The 15,569-nt window shown below is 44.0% G+C and overlaps 1 protein-coding gene across 10 annotated transcripts in view; it reads right to left on the bottom strand.

Moving 5' to 3' along the window:
- KIAA1328 overlaps nt 1–15,569 on the bottom strand; it is a 237,467-nt gene that overhangs the window by 202,068 nt on the left and 19,830 nt on the right. For 2 of the 10 annotated variants that reach the window (XM_083466016.1, XM_083466021.1), the window contains exons 2-3: nt 10,382–10,521; nt 3,041–3,135 (exon numbers count right to left, since the gene is read on the bottom strand). In XM_083466016.1, the coding sequence (XP_083322142.1) occupies nt 3,041–3,135; nt 10,382–10,521 (235 nt within the window). Of the gene's footprint in view, nt 1–3,040; nt 3,136–10,381; nt 10,522–10,753; nt 11,453–12,728; nt 12,765–15,374; nt 15,493–15,569 lie in introns of those variants that run through there. The other 8 variants (XM_083466015.1, XM_083466017.1, XM_083466018.1 and 5 more) reach the window with 8 other exon arrangements.

Here is a 15,569-nt window from a genome sequence, read left to right on the forward strand (position 1 = left end):
CTCATTACGGTGAAGAGGTCTTTTTAATTATATCCATTAAAATATGATTAGGTTTAAAAATAAAAGGAAAACCAAGTATAAGAGAGTGTTACGCTCATTTTACTTTTCAGAATTAATGTTGCTGCAACTTTCTATTTTTCTTCCAAGAAATGGAAGGTAGAATTATCAAGTTGGCCGGGGGGGGGGGGGGGGGGGACTCAGAGGATCCAAGACTTAAAAATAATCTTGTTCTTAAATGAGTTAATGTATGTATACAGAGGAGATTAAAAAAAATGCTTTCCTTAGAAAACAAGGGGGGGAAGCATATATATTTATTTAAATGAGGATTTTTTAAAAAATCCATTAACATCTCTTCAAAAAATAACCCAGTTTGAAATAAATTTAACACCAACATAAATGCTAATGATTACACTTATGATCTTTTACAACTGAACTACAACCATCTTGGACCCTCTGCCCAGTTCTGACAAAACAAGCCATTTCGTGAACAAGCGGCTGACTTGCATGCAGTCCCGCAACCCTTCTTCACACACTACGGGACAAAATCAGAAGCTTGCAGGACCAGGTTTGATATCCTGTAAACGAACTACAGTATGCACAACACATGTTTTGCCACAGTTGGTTTTCAGAGTTCACTACTAGACAAAATATGGTTTCTTGCAAATAAAAGCATCTGACAAGGGCATCATCTCAAGGACAAACAGAGAAGGATTGAAGTGGGTCAACTCTTAGTGGTTGCTCCCTGTGGTTCATTCTGCTGGAGATAACAAGATAAGATATGCCAAACTCGGCTAGGCCTCAAGTCCAACCAGGCTAGATCTCAGTCTGTGATAGCTATCAGCCAATTATCCCCAAAAATACACAGATAGAGGACAATGAAAATACAATTCCCCCATTGTTCCCAGCATGACTTGGTTCTCATCATGACTATTAGGTGACCAACAGACATAGCCTCATATTACTGTTTGTCCAACTGTTTCGCTTAGCAATTTTTATCATAAGCCACTTAGTCAGGGAATGCTCAAAAATGCAGGGGTAGAAAGTAATTATAACCTCCTCTCCCATAACTTCACCCAGTTCATTCTCAGTACCCAAATATCACATTCTGCCCACAAGCTAGACACAAACAAATATGCAAACGCATGCAAACCTTGTTTTCCTTGTTTTCCATTCTTACATTAATAGGAGAGCAGTGATCACAGACTCATGGGAAGAACAAGAACTTCATAATGACTCAAAGGAGGTTAAAGCTTTTCAACAAGGAACACCTTCTCTATCTCTGGTTACAACCAAAGCTAACAGAACATCTGAATTGTAGGATGATGCTATATAAAACGACAAATCTGGGTAACAATACATGTTATCCCCAACTGACTCCAGCTTCAAGGCCTCAGGAGAACTGGTGCATGCTGAGCTTAAACTAGGAAAATGATGAATGGTGCATAATTGAAGTAGGCAGTGGGATTGGCTGAGGAGCAGGGAGCTAGAAAAGTATGTGCAAGGCTTATTAGCGCTGCTTCTGGACACTAGATAGCCAACATACAGCCCACCTTGTTTAATCCTTCAATCAATTCCAGCAGCACATGTTCCAGCCTTTTACCATAGCTTAGATGGCAGAAAGCAGAGACTATCTAGAGTGCACCTGCAAAGCCAGTACTAGGCAGCTGGATTATTAAAGGGACAGTGCAGCACTGAGGCTTTTGCTGTTAGCCAACAATTTGTGTTCAGGAGTGAACCAAAGACAGGTTTGTCTGAAGTGGATGGCCATAGGAAACGACCTTCCTGCTGCCTTGTAAGCTTATGTACAGTGTTGTAACTGATGTCTCTATCCCTGACCTTCTTGCCAGCTAGGCCATAAGAATGCATAAAAGTTCACTCCTCCTCAGGAAACTAGGTTGCAACAATGGCAATGAGATAATTAATAAGCAAAAGGGCACCAGGAGCAGGTTTTGAAATCCTGAAGTCTCCGCTTTAAGATTCTTGTGTCAGGTTCCTTCAACCAACTGGGAATCCCGTAGAACTGAAAATACGAACTAGACAGAGCAATGGCACTTCCAGAATGAGTCAGGCAACCTCAAGTCAGATTACCTGCACACTCACAGTTTCAGGAGCACTCCAGCAGGTGCCAAGAGAACTAACTTGTGACGTATCTTTCTAATTAATTCTAATTATTTAGAACACTTATTTTAGAAAGTTAGAATATTGCTTTTATATGTGCTTAGAATTGTGAGGGTATGCTGCTGCACTTTGTTGTTAAAACTATCTTTATAATAAATTCCTATCTTTATAATAAATTCCTTATTCCTTTATAATAAATTTCCATGTGGACCCACCTTTGTCGTTTGAGAGGGTTCAGATACACACATTAAGGACAGCACTCTGTGTGACTCCCGCTAAAGATCCTTTGGGAGGGAGTGTGCTCTCAGGACCACATGGGTGCTGGTTTCGCACAGAGTATCCAAACACACATGTCTATCAGGCCCCATGTTAGTATGTCACAGTCCAAAGCAAGAACTTGTAGGTGCTTGGGGGGAAACAGCAAAGTGAGATAGGGCACAATTTTTCAGGCCATCCATCCATGACACAACGAGGAAAACTTTTGGAGGAAACCCTTTGAAGACCTTCCTTAAACAGCAGCAGTCTCTTGCAACAAAGGCAGACAACTGCTCCATGCCTTACTTGATCATACCTGTGCCAGCAAGGAGTAGCAATACAGTGGTACCTCGGGTTACAGATGCTTCGGGTTACAGACGCTTCAGGTTATAGACTCTGCTAACCCAGAAATAGTACCTTGGGTTAAGAACTTTGCTTCAGGATGAGAATAGAAATCGTGCAGTGGCAGCAGGAGGTCCCATTAGGTAAAGTGGAACCTCAGGTTAAGAACAGTTTCATGTTAAGAACGGACCTCCAGAACGAATAAAGTTCTTAACCCGAGGTACCACTGTATGCTTTTAATAAACATGAACGCTTAAATTTCATAACAGTAATTGGAAAGAGTCTCATCCTAAACCTGATGCATTATCAGACAGTTTATCCTCACCTTGCAAGCTCCTTAATTAAGTTTGCTATGCGCCTCTTGTCTTCAGGACATAAATCCTTTAGAGAAGCACTCTTCATTCCTCCTTTGTCAGGGACCTGAAAATTAAAATCAGCATTTTAAAAAGCAATCATTAACATGGAAGAAGTGTTTCTGAATCTACAATAAAAGTATTTCAAGCACCAGAGGCTGCATATTCAGCCCCAGATGAATTAAGAACTGAAGAGAACACAAGTTTTTAAACAATAAAAAATCAACCAGTAGGATAATTTCCCAAATTGTGTGCTGGAGGATTCGCCATTAAATTGTGCTTCTAAAGATAAGCTCCAGCTGGAGGGAAAAGTTCGAAAGGGGGTGGGGGAAGGAGAGTGCAGCCAATTTACCCATTCTGTAATCCTTATTAATGATTTTATTTATTAATTGGTTGACAATGCAGTTTTTCCAGGAGCAAAAGATTGCTCTGCCTAAGGTGCTATTGAAAAAAGTGTACAAAAGTCAACCCATGAATATATCATATAACTATCAATACAATATGATGTGTGAATGTTAAAGGCAACCTTGTTAAATGCAAGTCATAATAATAGGAGGAAAATTGTTTATCATTTCAATAACTACTATTCAAGATTTAAAACGCTTGAACTTTTTCCCTCTGTGGTTATTTCAGAATTCGGCATTTAGTTCAATCCGGTGCAGTTCACAATTCAACATGCATTCCACGGCTTGGTCAAAGCTGATGCTGCTCCAAGACTTAAAAGGAGCTCCGAAACCCTCACAGTCGATAGAACTAATGTGCCTGCCATATCAACCCCACTTTGCTACTGTGCAGGGACTAAAGGAAACTGAAAACCTCAGGTTACTGCAGCAATGAAAATGTCACTGCCAGTGCTTTGGTCATCCTTCCTTACTGTAAGAACTGGCTAACTTTGCACTCCTTGTCCGCCAGAGGGCATTTCATGCTACATAAATGCACAGTTCCCTTCAGCTCTCTGCATGAATGTACCAGTAACCGCTAAGTCTTGAATTTTCACAGCTAATACAATGTGCACCTTCAGAGAGCTGAGTTGGGAGTCTTCCATTATATTCTCAATTTCAGTCGTGTAATAGCACCTTTGTCCACAGTGAATAACAGCAGCATCAGAACATAAATACTGAGAATGAGCTAGAAATTACTGGACTACACAGAGATGAAATCCAAGAGTAATTAATGACTAATGCTTGAACAAAATGGTGGTTTCGAGGTTCGGGAAGGATCTTTGCAGAGAAGGTCCCAATGTACAACCTGCCTCACCTTGCACAATCACACCAGCTGCTGCCGCTACCGCTAACCTGCTGGAGCAAACTCAACAGAGCCTAAATTTAAAAACTGTTTCAACACAAACACATACATACACAATACAGACATGCATATAAGCATGGGTATTTGTGCCTCTGCTTTGTGCATGAGTTAAAAACAACCATCCATTTCTCTGGTGACATGACAACAACTCAACCCTCTAATAACTAGTATAGGGTGATCCTACAGCACAGGGCCCCAGCCCCATAGCTGTACTCTTGCCAGGACAAGAAGAGCTCAACAAGGATGCAGCAGCAGTAGTTCTCCATCCTGCTGCATCCATTTTGTACAAGAAGGGGAGAAGGGTACTTCTTCAGTCAGCCTTACAAATAAGTCAAAAAGTCACTAGCCTGCAATATTTGTTTTGCCCCCTCCTCCAAAGTCAGCATAAAAAGTGCCTTCTTCCATGACAGATAGTGGAGGAGAGACACTCTGATAGTCCACTGTGTTTTTTGTGCTGACTGTGGGTGAGGTAAGACTACAGTGGTGCCTCGCAAGACGAAATTAATCTGTTCCACGAGTCTCTTCGTCTTGCGGTTTTTTCGTCTTGCGAAGCACGGCTATTAGCGGCTTAGTGGCTTTAAGAAAAAGGAAACAAACTCGCAAGAACTCACAAGACGTTTCGTCTTGCGAAGCAAGCCCATAGGGAAATTCGTCTTGCGGAACGACTCAAAAAACAGAAAACTCTTTCGTCTTGTGCGTTTTTCGTCTTGCGAGGCATTTGCCTTGCGAGGTACCACTGTACTCTTCCTTTACAGTTAGCCAAGAAATCAAGTGAGCTGGCTGCTCAGTCACCTGCAGGAAAATCCTGGTTGCCTGTGGCTACGAGGCAAGTCGTCAAATACAAGGCAGTCTTCAGTTATTTTAGAACCCATCCCTTTCACCTTTTGAGTCTTTGAACACATGGATGTCTCCATCCCCTTAGGTGCCACTTTAAATTGGCCAAAGGCTAACAACACAATGCTTTTTCCCCCTCTGAAGAGCTTGCCATTTCTTGCCCACAGAGGCCTGTGGCACAGATCACAAAGAATGAACAAAGGGTATGCATCTCTTCTATGTGATGCCTCTTGAAGAGCATGACTGGGAGTTGTGGCTAGACATTACCAAGAAAACATGCCCTTCTGGGTTCAGCTACTCCTTTCAAAGAAGTCTTCAAAAGCTAATAAAATTATTATTTTAAGCCCTCTTTGAAATGGATAGCAGCGATCAACCTGTATCGAGTGATGTTTCTCACAACCCCAGGCATTAAAAGAGCTTCATTCAAACCTTTTGATTTGTGTTTAATTTAAACAAGCTTTTCACTCAAAGCACTTCAAGTTAACAGCTGCAGGTTACATCTGCGAAAACTTTCTCCGCACTTCTCAAAAAAGGATGACTACTTCCAAAGGCAACAGCTCACTCCCTACATTCACACCAAATAGATGCTCTCCCATTACGTTTGAGAGAAGCACCCATTGCAGGTACCCTGAGTCAAGTAATTTCTGCAACACATATCCTTGGCGGACGCTATGCATAGGCCTTTTAAAGGAGCAGCTTTTTCAAAATCATGAAAAACATGAAGGAAAGCCTGGTTTGCAGGACTGTCCCAAAACACACTGGGGAACACTGCACTCCCAACGATATTCACTAATTCACCAGCATGAAATATATGACTGTCAGATTATCTGCCTAGGTATCAAGAGGAAGTCATACTTTTTTTAAAAAAAGCCACATTGAGAGAACACATTTGAGTCTTAACAAGCTGTAGGAAATGGAGGGCACTCCCTGAAAGCCGGTGGCAGCAACCAAACAGCTCAGCAGGGGCGAAATGATGGAGATATAGCATGGAATAAGGAGATCGTCTGAAGAGAGAAGTCAGTAACGCACCCAGCACACAGATCCAGGTGGGAACCAAATCTCATCTCAGCCACAAATTCAGCTGGCAACCTTCAAAACCCACGTCTCAAACCCCACTCTATTCACAATATAGGGACTAATACATACAGAATTGTTGTAAGGTTTGCAATATTACACACACAGCTCTGCACTGTATGTTGTTGTGTAAGTGGTGTAAGTATAAGTGATGCATTACTCCAATATAGGAGCAGCACACAGACCAGAAGGGTGGCTAAGCCAAGCCAGAAATGGCTGACAGCTCTTTAAGCCATGGAGAGAAGAGGCATGGCATTGCCATGAGTGAGAGGAGGAGAAGAGGGCGTAAGGCTGAGGCTACCAACTGCTTGTTTATGCAATCTCAACCATGCCAGGAGGTCATTCTGCTTTGGCCAAAGCTAGGTTAGCACAGTCTTCTTCTCTACTTTCTGGTGTTTGCTGGTACTTTGTGCAGAGAACAGCACAGTAAACAGCTTGGCTTCCTCTTCACCTTGACATTTGAGGTGGAATCTGGCAGCTGAAGCAGCATCGCAAAACAAGGAGGATTTACCAAGCCACCAAGATCCACAGGATTCAGGCAGAAATGCCCCTTCTTTCGCTTCTGAGGGTATGCAATCAACTCTCAGAAAGAATCCTGCACAAGAACAGAGAAGATACAGGCAAAAAACAATTCACCGCAGTTTCTGCACTTACTCTCCAGGAAGGTCTGCCTGGTGACAACATTAACAACCTTGCAGCACCAGGCTAATGGGGAGGGGATTCCGTGGATGCCACAAGAACCACAACTGGTGACCCCAGATGTACCTCCTTCTCCTTGGAGCTGGATGAAATGGGATTATAATGCTTACTGCTGTTTCTGTATTTATTTTTGGAGGAACACTGTTGAACGCAGCAGGTAGAGATTGAGACACTTAACCTCATAGTTGTGCGTTTGAGCCTCACATTGGCCAAGAGACTCCAGAATTGCAGGGGTTAGATCAGATGACTCTTGCGGTCCCCTCCAACTATACAATCCTATGATTCTATGTACCTGAAAGTCTTTTAATCATCTGCAATTTTCTAAATACCCAGAAATGTTTGTTTCTATTAGGCAACAGACACATAGAAGGAAGGAAGGACTGGGATTGGCCCCTACAGCACCTCCAGCCTAGATGCTTAGACCTTTTATCTCTTCGGGTAGTTTTTTTTTTAAATGTATTTTTTTATTAAAGATTTCTTGGTTTACAAAAGTATGTGCAATATCCCTTTTTTTCAAGTTACATTTTCTACAGATCAGTTTCATTTGTTGAGACATTTGTGTTAGGAATTAGGGGGGAAAGGGGGGAAGAGGTGGAGGGGCCATAGTGGGTGGGGGTCGGGTGGTAGTCTTTCTATTTTACCTAATGTATGTGTGGGGTTTTGTGTCAGCATCGTTTGTGCAGGTTCTCGTTGCTATCTGCTTGTGTTCCTTTGGTGGAGAGTGAAGTTGGGGTTGGCCTAGGGCATGGGTAGGCAAAATAAGGCCCGGGGGCCAGATCCGGCCCAATCACCTCCTCAATCTGGCCTGCAGACGGTCCAGGAATCAGCGTGTTTTTACATGAGTAGAATGTTGCCTTTTATTTAAAATGCATCTCTGGGTTATTTGTGGGACATAGGAATTTGTTCATATATTTTTTTCAAAATATAGTCCAGCCCCCCCACAAGGTCTGAGGGACAGTGGACCGGCCCCCTGCTGAAAAGGTTTGCTGACCCCTGGCCTAGGACATGTAGGCAAACTAAGGCCCGGGGGCTGGATCCGGCCCAATCGCCTTCTAAATCCGGCCCGCGGACGGTCCAGGAATCAGCGTGTTTTTACATGTGTAGAATGAGCCCTTTTATTTAAAATGCATCTCTGGGTTATTTGTGGGGCCTGCCTGGTGTTTTTACATGAGTAGAATGTGTGCTTTTATTTAAAATGCATCTCTGGGTTATTTGTGGGGCATAGGAATTCGTTCATTTTTTTCGTTCAAAATATACTCTGCCCTCCCCCCCAAGGGACAGTGGACCAGCCCCCTGCTGAAATTTTGCTGACCCCTGGCCTAGGGTGTTGTTGCTTGTTTGTGATTGGCTGTGGTGAACTGTGTATTCATGTGTGAGTGGGGTGGGTGGATGTTTTTGAATCAGGTTAGCAATATTGATTCGTATGCTGTTGGTGGATTCTCATCGTTGTCTTGTTGGGCTGTGATATGATAAAGGGGAGCCATACAGGGGTAAAGGCATCTTCTTCTATTTGTCCCTTAGAGAGACATGTTACAGATAAAATACCTGCTACACACCCTCAACCCTTGGGATAGGGTGGGAAACAAAACAATAAAAATAAATTGAGATATCAGTTCTTTTCTGAAATAGTGCTGTACTTTTCGCTTGCACCACCCAATCAAATCACATCTTGATTTATGACTCAGCTACACCAGCCCAGCTGGGCAGCAATTGGGCAACAGTTCCTCTTTGGAAACAAGGGCTTTCACACTTTCCAATTTGCCCTGTAAAACAGATCGGCCTCAGGGAAAAGAAGAACTAGATGACTAATTGGTTTAGTTGCTCCAGGTTTTTAAACCAATATATACTATGTTATTATAATCATCATCATTGGAGGGGGTGAGCTAACATGTAATATTCTCTTTCTGTGATCCCTGCTTTGTTGTTTTATAACCCACTATTGCTTCTTTAGACAGAGGCCCATTAGTCATAGCTATAAATTCAATAAAGGCAGCGTAAGGATGCACTTTTACAGCAGCTCCTATACAACTGAAGTTTACATCTTCCACTTTAGTGACTCTGTAATGTATTCAAAAGGAGCACTGCTCACACTGCAGGCATAAACTGCTGCTGTCTGAGGGGACGATCTTTAACTCTCCGCCTCAATCTCTCACACAGCCATGGTTCTGCCCACGAGGAGAGGGCAGTTCTGATAACTTGAAATACTCTTTGCAAAAACATTCTGCTAGAGGGATGGTAACTTGCTGGGTAGAGTACATGGCTGGCACAAAGAAGGGTCGAGGCTTAATCCAAAGTAGTAGTGTTCTATGTTATAAATCCAGCACTTTTGTTCTTGTTTCTTTTTGTTTTCCAATATATTTCTTATTAGCAAAAAACAAACAAACACACGTGTGTGTGTTGCAAGCAATTTTTTATTCTGAAAGTGTTGCCCAGAGAAAAAGGTTTGAGAACCACTGCCCTAGACAGCCACAGCTGGTGGAAGATAGCAGCCTTGGTGAACCAATGTCTGGCCCAATAAAGGGAAGCTTCTCAACAGAGAATGTGGAAGCTGATCACTGAAGAAGCTTGTCTTTGCCCCAAAGAGAAGAGAGACCTGCTGGGAGGAGGCAGCAAATCTCCAAAGAGAAGCACTGGGACACCTTGCCAGCCAATCTACCCCCCCCCCCCAGTTGCCTTCCAGCCCCAAATAAGAGGAGCAGGAAGACATGCCTCTTTTTGACAAATCCCTTGCAGCTGCCTGTTCATGCTGAAAGGCAGCTCATCTGTCACAACACTATACACAGCTGCATGAACAGGCAATGACGGAGGTGTATCCAGAGTTCTGACTCCCTAAAAGAAGCTTTTAATCCTTAGGCACTGTGACAGGAACTGGTCCTACTTGCTCCATTCTGGCCCCAGGCTTGCAAGCGTTAATCTAGCCACAGTTACAAATGCTGAAGTAAATTTTTAGATGCCTGGACAAGGAAGATTTTTCAAGGCCTGCACAATTACTTTATCTTTGCACCTTGAACGCCACAATGATTGCACGAGAAAAGAAGAGGGGAAAGGCTTCTAAGCCAGATACAAACAGCCACTTTTCAGCTGTGTGTGAATAAAGCAGAAACAGTCTGCATCAACATCAAGTCTGCATCCAATTGGACTGCCATCGCTGCCACCATCCAAGACCACGTTTACATTATATCTCATTTGTTTCAGTATTTTAACACTGTAAACTGCCCTGGGTGCCTTAGTAGAAAGGCAGCATATAAATGTCATAAATAAATAAAACAATAAGTAAACTTCACATTGTCATCCTCCACAGGTTTACTCTGTCCTGCTGAGTTGAATGGACTTCCAGGTTATCTCTGCCACAGATTGCAGCCTCAAGAGTTCTGGTTTCATTTGCCCTTCTCTGTACTGACCTGCTGCCCAGGCGCTTGGCCTGCACTTTTCCAGGCATCCATCGGGGCAGGAGCAGCAGCTGCAGGCACCTTTGCCTTCACTTCCGCTTTCTGACCTTTCAGCAGGTGTCTTGCTCTAAAATTCCTCTCTGTGGAAATTCCTAGAGGTTGAACAGACAAGATCAGGAAAACTTCCAGCTTGTTCTTACAAAGCACCTCCCACACTGAAGCTTCCCACAAAAAAGAGGAAATGAAAACAGCACCCTCCCCCACCCCCCAAAAAAGCTTAAGTATCAGCCCAGCCCAAGGAAAAACTCTTCATTAACAAAAACAAACCAGCCCAGACTTGAGAAGGCCCAAGGATAACCCTGCCCAACACCAAGAACCCTGCACCTTGGACTTACTCTTCCCGTCAGGAGACAGGGGCCGAATGCTTGGTTCAAAGAGTCCTGCATGGTTACACCATAGACCAAAGATTAATAGTCTTTTTATAGACCCCAGTTATCACATCAGCTGCCTGACTATTCTCAACGTTTTCATAAGAATAAGCTCAATTATTTTGTATACCAAACAGATTTTTAATGGCTTTGAAGGTACTTAATAAAGTTTTATAATTCCATGAGCAACTAGCTTATCCTTCTCCCGACCATTTCTTTTACAATTATGAAGTTGACAATCACAACACAGAACCAAAGACCAGGGAGAGGAGTAGAGAGGAGGACAAGACTAATTTTTGCTGCCTTGTTCCTATACTCTTCACAGGGCAATTAGAGAAAGTTCCCTTACTTCTGTCATTTGGGGCTGGAACATCCTATAGTATGTAAACATACCATAATATACTATGTAAACAGTATGTAAAGGGACCCCTGACCATTAGGTCCAGTCGTGGCCGACTTTGGGTTGCGGCACTCATCTTGCTTTATTGGCCGAGGGAGCCAGCGTACAGCTTCTGGGTCATGTGGCCAGCATGACTAAGCCGCTTCTGGTGAACCAGAGCAGCGCACAGAAATGCCATTTACCTTCCCGCCAGAGCGGTACCTATTTATCTACTTGCACTTTGACGTGCTTTTTAACTGCTAGGTTGGCAGGAGCTGGGACCAAGTAACAGGAGCTCACCCCATCGTGGGGATTCAAACCGCCGACCTTCTGATCGGCAAGTCCTAGATAGGCTCTGTGGTTTAACCCACAGCGTCACCCATGTCCCCCTATAGTATGTAATTCACTACATATCAATGTGGGGTGGCTGCTTTGGCATAGCCAAGCTTCTCTCTGGCTTTGAAGGACCCAGCCAGCACCCAAGAAGTGGGTGGGTGGCAGCAATCAGAACGATACAAAGAGACTGCAAGCTGATCAACCAGGGCTGATCTACTGAATCATCTGCCTGCAGAAGAGAACTTCTTGGATATGAAACATGGAGAAAATTAAGGCACAGAAAATTCATCTACCTTCAAGAGACACATGTTTCTTGACATGGCACTAACTTCAACTTCTAAGGGTCAATACAGAGAACACATTTTCACACAAACAGGAACTGTCTCTGGGGCTGACAAAAATATGTATCATCAAAGCAGCACATTGGACTTGCTGTCAGCTGGGTTAAGTTCTTGAAATTATCCATGAAAATCTTTCATTCTTTTCTCAGTAAAAACAGTCAGAATATAGAAGCAGGTCAAAGCAGGCCAACTAAGCTCTGCCTCACCTTCTCTGATACCTCTAAGTAAGGAAGGGCAAATTGGGAGTTGGCTAGGCAGGCAAATGAAACTCAGAGCCCAGCTCTAATTCATCAGGAAGTCAGTGCATACAATGAAATTATTCACAGTTTGATCTATATATTCCCAGGGTAGGGTCAGAAAGAACATGATCCCACCACCTTTTGGAAGCTGAGCAGGTCTAGGTCTGGCTAATGCTGGTTAGAGACTGCCTGAGAACCGCATGTGAATGTACGCTACTTTGGGCTCGATGATGGAAGAGAAGGTTAAGTGCAAGTAAATAAACATGTAAATATGAGCAGCTAGAGATCAAATGTCGCTAAATGACAGCTTTAAGCCATTTCTCTAGCTCTAGGAGGAGCACCTAAAGGCTGGCTGCCAACCTGTGAAAATGAGATGATGGTGCCTAAAAGCATTCCATGATTTTTCCAGCCCCCTTAAAGGACCTGAAAAGGTTGTATCCCTAAGTTATCATTTGAACTCTTTTGCTTCTAGCCCTCTCCCCAAAGTTACAAAATCTCATTTTATAACCCGTTACTCCAAAGTTGCCAAGATAAGAGTGCATGTGCCGTATGCACAGAGTGAATCCGAATCAGGTCCTGGCCCAATTCACTATCCAACAAGTCAAGTTAAATTTGGCAACCATTCAAAGATCATACCTGGGACATAGACAGGTGGCTGCTCTTCGTCAGAAACTGAATGCAATTTCATTAAAGGAAAGCAAGGGCAAAAGGTTTGTTCCATTCTACATTTTACACTCTGTAAATATTATACAGTGGTACCTTGGGTTTACAACCATAATCCATTCCGGAGGTCCGTTAGTAAACCAAAACAAGTTGTCACCCAAAGCGCTTTCACCAATGGGGCCTCCAAAAAGAAGTGTGTGTAATCCAAAAAAAAAAAATAGGTTGTAATTCAAAAAAAGTTCGCAAACCGGGACACACACTTCTGGGTTTGACGTGTTTCTATTCTAAAACGTACGCAAACCAGACTGTTTGGAAACCAAGGTACCACTGTAGTCTGAAAAATCTGCGTCAAAATAGAAAGTTCAGAAGCAGCAGACAACTGACCAGGAGACTACCAAAGCAAACATTTCTGTAAATCCACTTTGTTATTCCTCTTAAACGGGCCTCATTTAAAAGGTTGTATTTTATTAAAGGCCCTGTAACTAGCTCAATCACAGAGATAATGAGCCACATTTATTTGTATTAGCCTTGATTATAAAAGCAACTCCTGGAGGCTATACACTCAATGCATGCTCCTCAGATTCTTATTATGGACACCGGGAGACTAAGCTTTACACTCACACATTTTTTAAAAAGCTATCTGGGGCTCATAGAAGCAGGTACTGGTATTTGAGGATCAGGAGAGAAATCTGGGTAAACTGCATCCTAGTCAAGACCATAATCTGGGACCCTTCCCTGTTGTATCATCCAGATTGCCATCAGACTGCATATCTTTAGCAGTCACCCATCAATTCATGGTGGATTCAATTAAGTTAATAACAGCCCATTGCCAACTACTGGCAGCAAGTTACATCCAATAAGTTGTTCTCTGCACATCATCTCTTCTAGATGCTGAAAGAAAGTTCTTACTCTGCCCCAGTGGGCCAGAGGGGAGCAACCAAATGGAGACTAAAATCCATTTGGAAAGATTTAGTGTAAATACATCAGCCAAAGACCTATGTATGCAAGTTAGTTCATAAAAGATGTAAGCATAATAATACCAAACAGAAATCAACAACAGATTATATATAAATGAATTCTGGGGAAGAGGACAGTATATCCGAATAATGAAAGGAACAATATATGAAAATAATGATTACATGAAAAACAAAATAGCACAGTATATACTTGCATATACTGTTCCTTATAAAGTACACTGCTCCCTTCCTCATGATTCACTTACTTACAATATGCTGTTGATCTCTCTTTGATATCTTTAAGCTCACATAGTTCATGAACTAAAATCCATTCACTTATCTTCTGCCAATATGTTTAAAATTATATTTTTGAAATAGATTTCAGCTTCTTGGGCCCACTTACTCTCATCGACCAGGGCAGATTAGAGGTCTTATTTTCAGCAACAATTACATGCACCCAGAATGTGACCATATAGAGTTATTGTAAACTGCTCATCTAACTCTTAAGCTGGAGGTGCAAAATGTGTGCCCCCCCCCACACACACACCGTTAAAGCCTTGAAGATATTAGAATCATAGAACTGCAGAGTTGGGAGGAATCCTAAGGGTCATCTAGCCCAGCCCCCTGAAATGCAGGAAAATGAAGGTGGCCCTTATGATCAAACCTGCAACCCTGGCATTATCAGCACCACGCTCTAACCAACCAAGCTACCTAGTGAGGGATAGCCTTCTTTGGCAGAACTGTGATGCAAAGTCTCTAAAACCACTAACTTTGCCTCTGGAAGCCTGGAAGTCTCAGCCTCCATTTCTAGCTCTATATGTATGACCATTTGGTGGCTGGGACCCTCAGTTGTTTCTGCCGCGAGTGGGACGCCTAATGCTGCTGCCAAGGGTGGAAAGGGCGCTAGGAGGGAGTGACGAACAGGCTATGGGTCTGTTTTGCAGGGTCACGAGACATGGGGTCACTTGGTGAAGGGGAGAGGCTATGAAGGCAGACGATATCATAAACAGGACACGTCCCCCAAGACATACAGAAACCTCAAGGGCCATGCAATATATGTCTCCCACCCACCAGGAGCCCCGTCTTCCCCATGGCGGCAGCCACCAAAGTTACCAAAACTTCCACCAAAGGGAACCACAAAGAAAAGCTGAAATCAGCTGCAGCAGCTCAGAGTTGACGGGGGAAGCCGGGAAGCCCCGAGTTCAAGTCTCCGCTCAGCGCGACTATTTGGGTTGCTACGCTGTGCACGGAATGGAGACTTCGAGGGAGCTATGGGGGAATTTAGCATACTAGCAGCAGCATTTGTACTACAATACGAAGCAGCCCTGTTCAGCCCTCTCTCTCTCCCTCAAGCGACGCTCCCCGGCCCCTCACAACAGCCCTGCAGAGTAGGGCGAGGGGCGAGAGAGAGAGCGAGGCTGGCAGGCCAAGGTCCCCCCGCCCTGGGAGTGGGGGCTTCCCCGTAACCCCCGGGCCTGGCTCCGCACTCGGCGGGGCTCGTTTCCTGAGGCAACGGAGGCGGCTCTCTGCACATGCTCAGGAACCACGGCAGCCTTGGCCACCGTTTATTATCGGCCCGCCGTCAAATTAGACCCCCCTCCCGCTTTTCCTTCTCCTCCCGCCACGCCCCCCCCCCGGCGAGCCCCTCCTGAGGGAAGGATACGATCCTTACTCCAACGAGCAGCTGCTTCCGGCCCCGGCCCCGCGGCCACATCCGCCATCTTGAAACAACCGCCACTCCCAGCGTCCCCCCGCCCTGCCACGCCCCCCACGCGCGACTCTGACCTCCCATTGGCTTACGGAACCCGGGCTTTGCCCAGATACGGCGCAAGTGACGCGCTGTCGTAGGAGCCGGCCA

Source organism: Podarcis liolepis (assembly GCF_965112155.1).
Source record: "Podarcis liolepis genome assembly, chromosome: 11".
NCBI lineage: Eukaryota > Metazoa > Chordata > Lepidosauria > Squamata > Lacertidae > Podarcis > Podarcis liolepis.